The following is an 11,162-nucleotide window of genomic DNA, read 5'->3' on the forward strand; positions in this document are numbered from 1 at the left end:
AACAACGTAAGGTTTCCATTTCACATTTCTTCCCACCACCTCTTCGTCCAACCTTTTATGTATATGATAATCAATCACCTTAATTTACTTACCTTCTGAACCAATTCCACTTTAATTTACTTACCAAACTTTTAATCAAAATATAAGGTAATTCATAGTTAGAATTTGATGAACATTTATTTACACAATCGCATTATTATTGACAGGTAAATCACAAGCTAACGTAATAGAATATTTATATCTTGTTGCAACGCACGGGCATTGTTCTAGTATGGAGCAAAAGAAGGACCTGCATATGGTGTTCATTGATTTAGATAAGGCCTACGATAAGATACCGCAGAATGTCATATGTGGTGGGCCTTGAAGAAACACAAAGTCCCAGCAAAGTACATTACCGTCATCAAGGACATGTACGACAATGTTGTGACAATTGTTTGAACAAGTGATAGTGACACCGATGACTTCCCGATTAAAATAGGCCTGCACCAGGGATCAACTTTGAGCTGTTATCTTTTTGCTTTGGTGATGGATGAGGTCAAGAGGGATATACAAGGAGACATCCCATGGTGTATGCTCTTTGCGGATGATATGGTGCTAGTCGATGATAGACGGACAAGGGTCAGTAGGAAGTTAGAGCTATGGAGACAGACCTTGAAATCGAACGATTTTAGACTTAGTAGAACTAAAACCGAGTGCATGAGGTGCGCTTTCAATGCAACTAGGCACGAGGAGGAGGAGGTTAGCCTTGATGGGCAGGTGGTGCCTCAAAAGGACACCTTTCGATATTTGGGATCAATGTTGTAGAACGATGGGGATGTCGATGAAGATGTGAACCATCGAATCAAAGCCAGATGGTGGAAGTGGCGTCAAGCTTCCGGCATTCTCTGTGACAAAAGAGTGCCCCAAAAGCTAAAAGACAAGTTCAATAGGACGACGGTACGACCTGCAATGTTGGATGGCGTTGAGTGTTGGTCGACTAAAAGGCGACATCTTCAACAATTAGGTGTGACGGAGATGCGCATGTTGAGGTGAATGTGTGGCCACACAAGGAAGGATCGAGTCCGGAATGATGATATATGAGATAGAGTTGGGTAGCACCGATTGAAGAGAAGCTTGTCCAACATCGTCTGAGATGGTTTGGACATATTCAGCGCAGGCCTCCAGAAGCGTCGGTGCATAGCAGACAGCTAAAGAGATGTCAGGGTAGACCAAACTTAACATGGAGGAGTCCATAAAGACAGATTTGAAGGACTGGAGTATCACCATAGAACTAGCACGTGACAGATCTTATGGGTTTCACCTCTAGTCTACCCCAACTCATTTGAGACTAAAAGCTTCGTTGTTGTTGTTAGGCACGAGATTTGGGAAAGGAAAGGGTAGAGTGAAGATGGTATGCCACTGGTGGGTGGGCAGACACAAACCTAGTCAAACTTTGAGCCAGAAATGGATCAAAGTTGATAGCAAAACAGACATCAATTTGTTTGTGTCACTACGTTAGGCCATGATTTTTGTCTGTGCAGACAAAAACAGACACAGGCAAATTGGAGGCACAACAAAGCATGCGTCCCCTTCTAGTTTTATTTACAAGCGACAAGCTCGTTTATACGTTGGAAAAAAGACGATGTTACTGCACAAGGACTATTTGTGAGTTATCCTCCCTCCGTCCAGGAATACTAGACTTATTTTAGTTATAGATACATCCATTTTATCCATTTTTAGGACAAGTATTTCTGGACGGAGGGAGTATCTCTCAATTGACCAATTTGTCATAGAAAGGTTACAGCATCAGCTGGAACCGTGGAACATATAGGTACTCAAATATTAAGACCAACCAAGGCTTCAAGATAGGAAGCACATAACACAAGGGCAACCGAGGGAGGAGTAATATCCATTGCCACTGCGATAATTTCAGCATGTCTTAGCCCACATAGGACACAATAACGAAACACTGTTCCCACATTCTACGGCCACTGCAATACCAAGTTCCCACACAAAATAAGCCCTAAACTTCAATTGCAAAAGGAGGGCATCCATAATGCCACGTCAGATTCAAGCAATTTCTGGGCAATGTCCTTTATAACCTTGTCCATGTCGAGCTCCCTCATCTTTTTGAAGGGCCGTGGCATGTTCTGCATGTCAATTTTCAGCATTAAAAATATTTGGAGTGTCATCAAGCTGTGCAACAAGTTTAGGTTCTCGAAGTTGTTGGCTAGTATAAAACCATCAAACTGGAACAAACCAAGAATTTGTATTATACTGTAGTTAGAAAGCTTTCACAGGAAAATAAGGTTCTTTGTTATCTGATCAGTGTAGTATGGTTCAGAAATTAACCCAAAGACAATTAAGATTACCAGCAGTGAAATGAACACATCACCACCTTCCTCCCGTATCTCAAGGCATCCACGCCGTGGCTGAAAAAAGACAAAAATATGTCAGTTCAGGTGTAGATATACACCAAAAAATGCCAATTAAAAGAAGGTGTCAATATACATGAAAAATATGCCAAAAAAGATGTGGCGAAGTTGATGATTATGTAGATGAAACACAGTGAAGATACCTTTTCAGGGTTGATTGTCACAGAAACCCCAGGGACAGCACTTTCAAGATCCTCCTTCACCTTTAAAGCTCTTCTCTTGAACTGTTGGCACTGGGTGCTGGAGAGTTCAAACAAACAAGCAATTGGTAAGAGGAAAGAACAACCATAACTGCAGAGCTTATTGCGTTTACAGTATTGAGCATATAGACAGCTGGAGAAGTCTTGCAGATTATTTAAATGACCAAGGATATTGAAGTACTCCCTCCATTTTTATTTATTTTGCGTATTGGTTTTGGTCAAAGTCAAGCTTTATAAACTTTGACAAAGTTTAGAGACAACAATATTAAAATATAGAATAACAAATCAATATCATTAGATTCATTATAGAATGAACTTTCACATCATATAAATTTGCTATGCTAAATGTTTATACTCCCTCCATTCCTAAATATAGGGTGTATAGTTTTTGGCACGGAAATTAAAGAATGCATGTGGAGGAAAATTTTCACAACTTTTGGGCAAGATTATACCTGACTAATTGACATGAGAAAATAGAGGAACTTGCCCTATATAAGGAAATGTAATCAAATCCCTTAAAAAGTTATTCAAACGAGTGGTGAAACACAATACACCTTATATTTTGGACTTTTTCTCAAAAATCTATACACCTTATATCAAGGAACAGAGGGAGTATTATTTTCTATAAACTTTCAAACTTTACAAGTTTGACTTAAGTCAAATCTAATATGCAGACTAAATAAAAACAGAGGGAGTACATGCTTTGAGTCTTGAGGTATATTCAGATCAAATGTAACCATGTCAGAAATATTTTGAGTATCGAGGTAGAAAACAATGGTTTTTTAGTGGATGATACAGAACAATGGTTGCATCCAGCCAACTAGAATTCACTACTACAGTTTCCTACATAAGTAATCATAAGAAGAGAAATATCTCCAGGAAACAATAAAGAACAGGTTGTTTTGGGTGTAGTTGACTTATATCAAATTACAGTAATGGAAACAGGATGCAGTTAAAGAGAGCACAAATGGGGTATTCTACCACGCTTGTTACTCAAAATCATTTAATCTTTCTATCGAAATTGGTGTGAAAGAAACAAAAGACTATTGCCAGAAAGCCACCAAAGGAGAGGACTTTTTGGAACCAGAAAAAGAAGATGGCATAACCTTCTTTCGGTACCAACTACTCCAAGTTATTTTTTTAATAATATGAGCCGTATGCATCTTTCTGATGCAGAGGCTGGGGTAAAACCCCTTTTTGAAAAGAAAAAACAACTACTCCAAGTTAACAAGTGTTGCAAAGATATGATTCTCCAAGCCAGCTTAATGGACGTATTTAATCTAACATGATGTTTGGATAGTGGTTAAGATGGCGACTGGCAGAATGAAACTAAAATTTTCAGCAGATGTTTTCATATTATTAATCACATTTTAGAACAGTAACCTAATATATTCCGACTTGTGAATCATATTGTATTTATTTACAGATTGGAACGTGTGCAATACCTATTTGATCATGATCATGCATTATGCATCCCATTTAAATCACACATTTTGATTTTTGCCATGGTTAACTACAGAAGTGAATATGTGATGAAATTCAAGAAGAGTAGAAGTAGTTCCCGTGTGGAACCGTCTGCAAGCAGCAGCATGTATATAATAAAAAAGAAGTGAAAATAACATATCTGCTGAATATCGGTCCGTTCATCTTACCCTAAAATCAGTTTCAACCTTTTCCCCATCTAAACTACGAAATAATAATCTTAGACAACACCTTTTTATCCATTAATCGTACCGAAAGTTCAGCTAAATCCGACCAGAAATCAGTTAAAATCGTCCATAATAATCACCAAAGGCAAACCTAACTGCCACGTGCACCGGCGCAAGCACTTACCAAGCCCCGACGATGACGCGCTTCCCGCTTTCAGCGCCAGCACCGCCATCATCTACCGCGGCCGCCACCACCTCCTTCTTGGCATTTTTCTTCACCTTCTGCTTGGCCGCTGCAGGAGGCGACAGTACCGTCTCAACCGCAGACACCTCCTTCTTGGCCTTCTTCCTGCCCTTCCCCCCGGCCGCCGCCGGCCCCGCCTCTGCTTCCTCCTTTTTAGCCGGAGCGTCGGCGCCCCGCTTCCCGGCGGCCATGCTCCGGGTCATCCTAGGCGGCATTGCGGGGGCCGCCGCCGTCGCAACCGGGGACTTGCGCTTGGGAGGCATCGCTAGGTTAGTGGATTGGGGTGGGTGTTCGGCTCTTCGGTTTTCGCGGAGGAAAGAGATTTTTTTTTTTGACAGAAATCGCGGAGGAAAGAGATTGTATCGAAGGAGATGGTGGAGGATGTGAAAAGGGCGCGCGTGGGAGAGAGTTTCCCGCCAATTGGGCAGTAGGGGCGGGAGATGAAGGAACATGGGCCGTTTCCACTCCACAACCCACGCCACGTTCATGTTTCGGCAATGTCCACGAGTATATCTTTCTTTTCTTTTCGAACTCAGAGACCTTCTTCCATTTTTTCCAAAAAAACTTTCAATCTATTCATCTTTCATCATGGTAACACAGCCAACACCAGAAATATTGAAAATTACATCCAAATTTGCAGACTGCCTAGCACTGTCGTCATCTCCCTCCCTCGCCGGAGTTTGGCACAACTTATTATAATAGACAGTCGGGAAGTCGTCATGCTAATCCTAATATGACCAACACACCAGAAGAGCAGCCGCCGCCATTGAAGAGAAGCTTAGATCGGAAGCATCCAACTCCACACGCCTCCGACAATGCTAGACGCATCATCGGGACGGGGCTAGGCGGGGAGAACCTTATTCCATCTTCAACAAGCCGTTGTCGTCTCGTCTTTCTGAACAGGACACAAAACCTAACAAAACTTGAAGAACCACCTAAAACAGAGCCCTTCCACCGGTTTATTTTCATATCACCTCCCACCACTTTCTCCATGATGGTTTTCATATATATATATTGATTTATTTTTCTCTTCGCTTTTTCCTTGCAAACCGACACTTTCTTAATGTGCAAAAGATCATGGTCTAACTTTTCTAACTTTTACCCAAATCAACTGATCTCTCCTATCAATGCAATTTACTTTAGGACACAAATAACATATTTTAAGAAAACAAATAACGAATTTTAAGAAAAATAACATTAAATCATTATGTACCTACTTAATTTGTTATGGAATAGTATCAAAATTATAGAGCATAATGAACATTCCATTTTTCTAAGGAAACAAATTCTGAAATCTCTACTATTAAGGGGAGTTGGAGATAGTACATCTAGCTCTCTCGCCACCGGAACGGCCCCTCCTCTCTCCTCCATCGATTTTTCTCTCTTCCCTCATCGATTTAATTTCACCTCTCACAAAAATTTGTTACGAACCCGAGGAGCAACCCACCCACCCCTCTCTCCGCCTCAAGCAACGCATGCACTACCCCGAGTCCTGACCCCACCGCGCCCTAGGGTTAGCCCGCCACCCACCCTCACCTCGCTACCTCCTGCAATGGCTATGAGGGGCCGCCGCGTGAGAGATTGCTCACGCAACATCGTGGTGTCTCCCCGTGTCTTCCTCTGGACCGCACCATACGGATTCTCCCGTGAGACCACACCGCACCGCCGACTCCCCATACTGGCGGCTTGCCCGCTCTAGACCGCCTCTCATCGGCGCCCCCGCTGACCTAAATTTTTAGAGAAAAGGCTACAACCCGACTTTAAATTAATAAAGACACCAGACAACCAAGTAGCACAAACAGATAGGTAGCACAAACATATAGGTAGCACATCAGACACGACATCAACAAATAAGTTTTAATCGGCCACAACCGGCAACATGGCACGCCGGCCAGTACACAATAACCCCAAAAGAGGCACAACTAGAAGTCAACGAGGAGCACCAGCTACTGCAACCTGGCTCGATCTCCACCCAAGATGGTTATCGCCAAAGCACGCACACGAGAGATGAGGAGCTCCACAGCTGCCTAGTCGCCCTCTGATAACCGACGGGTCTAGGGATCATTTGTAACCTTTTTGGATAAACAAGAGTGTCGAACCCAACGAGGAGCTAAAGGTAGAACAAATATTTCTTCAAATTCTATCGACCACCAATACAACTCTACACACACTTAAACGTTTGCTTTACCTAGAACAAGAATAAAACTAGAAGTACTTTGCCAGAATAAAACTAAGAATAAATTTCAAGGTAATAAAGTTAATTGTTTAGTATAAAGGTCTTGTCACACAAGAAAGTTATTTGTCCTAGGCGATCGATAACTAGATTGGTAATCATTATTGCAATTTTATATAAGGGATAGACATGAGCTAACATACTTTTCGTACTCGGATCATATGCACTTATGATTGAAACTCTAGCAAGCATTCGCAACTATCGAAGATCATTAATGTGACGCCCGGATAATTAGGTTACAGTAATCCCGCGTTAACGATGCCACGTCACCTCGGTTACTGTTGCTAATCTCGCGTTAGTTCAAAACCGATTCGAATTCAAATTCAAAATCAAGCAAACAATAAAAGTTTTCAAATAATAAAACTAAAATGTTCATCATGTGGAAAATAATCCCTAACTAGTTTTGGTGGTGGAACCAACCTTCTACAAGGTGTTTAAATGCCCTAAACTAATTAAAAACAGTGGCTAAATAATAATTTAATTGCCTTTGAAAGTATAAAAATATTAAACTAATTTAATTTAGGTCCAAACTAGGTTTGGCAGTGGCCTATTTTGATGATACTAATTTAGGTGCTAACTTGGTATTTTAAGGAAACTGAAATAAAATGTAACTAAAATAAAACAAGAAAAGAAATAAAACAAAAATAAAAGGGAAAGGCTAATATAGTAAAAACCACCCCACTACCTTTGGGCCTAGGCCAACTGGCCGGCCCAGTCAGGCAGCCCACCCGCACGGCCCAGCCGACGCCCCACTCCCCTCCTCCATATCCCCACTCCAGGGGAAACCCTAAACCGTATCCCCCACTCTCTCCCGCACAATCCCCCCTCACGATCTGGATCGGGATCGACCCCAATCCCGTCGCCCCACTCCTCCCACGACCTCTCCCCCCCTTCTGGATCGCGCCCCTCGTGCGCCTCGACCCCGCCGGCTCGCCTCTACGCCCTATCGCCATCGCCGACCTTCCCGTCGCCGGAGCCTTTCCCCAGCCGGCGCCTCGCCGTCCACGTCGCCAACGACGCCACTCGACTCTGCCCCGCCGCGTCCCCGACGCCTCCGCACCGGTGCCGCCCCGTTTGTGACCGCGCCGTGGCCGGAACCCGCCGGAATGCCTCGTCCCCGTCGCTCGCGTCCCCGTCTCTCCATCGCCGGCGCCATCACGCCTCGCCGCCCAACTCCCCTGCAATGGGGGTGAGAACCCTATCCCCCTGCTTCCCTCTCCTCGTCGTCCTGCTCTTGCTCTGCCCGCGCCCGGTCGCGCTCCGCCACCCCGAGTAGCCCCTGCACCGAGGTCACCACGCACTGGCCTCGCCTGGCCCGCGCCTAACCCCGCCCGACGCGCCATCGTGCGCGCACGCCTATCGCCTCATCGTCCCGCTCCGCCCTGCTACCGTTGCCAGTTGCCGCCGCACTCCACCCCGCCGTGGCCTCGCTGCTGCCATCCCCGGCGCCCGCCCCACGTCGGCGCCCAGCCACACACAGGCGGGCTGCGGCCAGTGCCCGCATGCCCAGTGCCCGTAACCCGCCTGTGCCAGCGCCCGTTACGGCCCTTTAGGCCAATGACAACCGGGGCCCACCCCCCTTGAACGTTATAAATAAAAAGAAAGAAATGCATTTAATAAAGATTTTAATTATTAATTAATTAATTAATTAATTAATTAGTGAATTAATTAAGTTAATTAGATCTGTTAAATTAACTAATCACTTATTAAACTAACTAATAGATTAACTACAGAGTATGACACATGGACCCCAACGGTCAGAATTGACCCAGTTAACTGCTGACTGGACCCTCCCGGACCCCACCTGTCAGCCTCACATTGCATTCTGTTGGGTACAACTCTGTGTACCCCTAGCATTTTAATATTTTGTTATGAATTATTAATAATTAAAAAATGATTAAAACTTTGATAATTAATATAAAATAAACCGTAGCTCGGATCGAAAAACTCTGTACATGAAAGTTGCTCAGAACGGCAAGACAAATCCAGATACGCAGCCCGTTCGTCCGCCACACACCCCTAGCATACCGAACACGCAACTTTTCCCCTTCGATTCCTCTGTCCGAAAACGCGAAACACCGGGAATACTTTCCCGGATGTTTCCCCCCTTCACCGGTATTACCTCATACCGCGTTAGGGCACGCCTAGCATCACGCATTGCTTTGTCATGCATCGTTATGCATCTGTTTGCATTGTATTCATTGTTTCTTCCTCCTCTTCTCTCCGGTAGACTACGAGACCGATGCTGCTGCTGCCCAGTTCGACTACGGAGTTGACGACCCCTCCTTGCCAGAGCAACCAGGCAAGCCCCCCCTTGATCACCAGATATCGCCTATTCTTCTCTATACTGCTTGCATTAGAGTAGTGTAGCATGTTACTGCTTTCCGTTAATCCTATTCTGATGCATAGCCTGTCATTGTTGCTACAGTCATTGATACCTTACTCGCAATCCTAAATGCTTAGTATAGGATGCTAGTTTATCATCATTGGCCCTACCTTCTTGTCAGTCTGCCTTGCTATACTATTGGGCCGTGATCACTCGGGAGGTGATCACGGGTATATACTATACATACATACATATTATACAGATGGTGACTAAAGTCGGGTCAGCTCGATGAGTACCCGCAAGTGATTCTGATGAGGGGGCTGAAAGGACAGGTGGCTCCATCCCGGTAGAGGTGGGCCTGGGTTCCCGACGGCCCCCGACTGTTACTTTGTGGCGGAGCGACAGGGCAGGTTGAGACCACCTAGGAGAGGGGTGGGCCTGGCCCTGGTCGGCGTTCGCGGATACTTAACACGCTTAACGAGATCTTGGTATTTGATCTGAGTCTGGCCATTTGGTCTATACGCACTAACCATCTACGTGGGAGTAGTTATGGGTATCCCGACGTCGTGGTATCAGCCGAAGCACTTCAGACATCAGCGACGGAGTGGCGCGCGCCGGATTGGACTGGAACGCCTGCTAGGCTAGGTCTGCTTCCGGCCGCCCTCGCAACATGCAGGTGTGCTATGGGCGATGGGCCCAGACCCCTGTGCGCTTAGGTTTAGACCGGCGTGCTGGCCTCTCTATTGTGCCTAGGTGGGGCTGCAACGTGTTGATCTTCCGCGGCCGGGCATGACCCAGGAAAGTGTGTCCGGCCAAATGGGATCAAGCGTGTTGGATTATGTGGTGCACCCCTGCAGGGAAGTTAATCTATTCGAATAGCCGTGATCTTCGGTAACAGGACGACTTGGAGTTGTACCTTGACCTTATGATAACTAGAATCGGATACTTAATAAAACACACCCTTCCAAGTTCCACAGATAACCCGGTGATCACTTTTCCACATGGCGACGAGGGGAGGATCGCCGGGTAGGATTATGCTATGCGATGCTACTGGAGATGCTACTTGGAGATGCTACTTGGAGGACTTCAATCTACTCTCTTCTACATGCTGCAAGATGGAGGCTGCCAGAAGCGTAGTCTTCGATAGGACTAGCTATCCCCCTCTCACTCTGGCATTCTGCAGTTCAGTCCACTGATATGGCCTCCTTACACATATACCCATGCATATGTAGTGTAGTTCCTTGCTTGCGAGTACTTTTGATGAGTACTCACGGTTGCTTTCTCCCCCCTTTTCCCCCTTTCCTTTATTTCTGGTTGTCGCAACCAGATGATGGAGTCCAGGAGCCAGACGCCACCGTCGACGATGACTCCTACTACACTGGAGGTGCCTACTACTACGTGCAGCCCGCTGACGATGACCAGGAGTAGTTTAGGAGGATCCCAGGCAGGAGGCCTGCGCCTCTTTCGATCTGTATCCCAGTTTGTGCTAGCCTTCTTAAGGCAAACTTGTTTAACTTATGTCTGTACTCAGATATTGTTGCTTTCGCTGACTCGTCTATGATCGAGCATTTGTATTCGAGCCCTCGAGGCCCCTGGCTTGTATTATGATGCTTGTATGACTTATTTATGTTTTTAGAGTTGTGTTGTGATATCTTCCCGTGAGTCCCTGATCTTGATCGTACACATTTGCGTGCATGATTAGTGTACGATTGAATCGGGGGCGTCACAAGTTGGTATCAGAGCCAACTGCCTATAGGAATCCCCCTTCCAACTCCTTGGCCAAAGTCGAGTCTAGACTTTACAAAACTTTTACTGACATGGTTGTGCGGCCCATGGGCCCACGTCGCCACTGGGTGGTATTAGGATCTTTTACTCCTTGTCTATACTCTGGGACTCTGATCTCTCTTCTATTCGGGTTAAATGGATTTTGCTAAATCTAACATTAGGATCTCGTTATCACTTTCACCCGGAGAGCCCCTTATTACTAATGATCGTTTGCTGCACGTGAAGACCCTGAAGATACTCTCCGCTGTAACCCGAGAATTTGTGTCCGTTGCTTTTGCAATTCCCTACCACCAAAATATCCCTATGGATAA

At 45.2% G+C, this 11,162-nt stretch overlaps 1 protein-coding gene across 1 annotated transcript; it reads right to left on the reverse strand.

The window, feature by feature from the left end:
* Positions 1–1,809: 1,809 nt before the first annotated feature.
* Positions 1,810–4,868, reverse strand: LOC119293528. The gene is made up of 4 exons (XM_037571982.1): positions 4,448–4,868; positions 2,558–2,654; positions 2,352–2,411; positions 1,810–2,129 (listed from the first exon to the last, which is right to left on the reverse strand). The coding sequence occupies exons 1-4, from the start codon at positions 4,768–4,770 to the stop codon at positions 2,010–2,012; spliced, it is 600 nt and encodes a 199-aa protein (XP_037427879.1). The 5' UTR covers positions 4,771–4,868; the 3' UTR covers positions 1,810–2,009.
* Positions 4,869–11,162: the final 6,294 nt, after the last annotated feature.

The sequence above is a fragment of the Triticum dicoccoides genome, chromosome 4B, assembly GCF_002162155.2.
Source record: "Triticum dicoccoides isolate Atlit2015 ecotype Zavitan chromosome 4B, WEW_v2.0, whole genome shotgun sequence".
Taxonomy (NCBI): Eukaryota; Viridiplantae; Streptophyta; class Magnoliopsida; order Poales; family Poaceae; genus Triticum; species Triticum dicoccoides.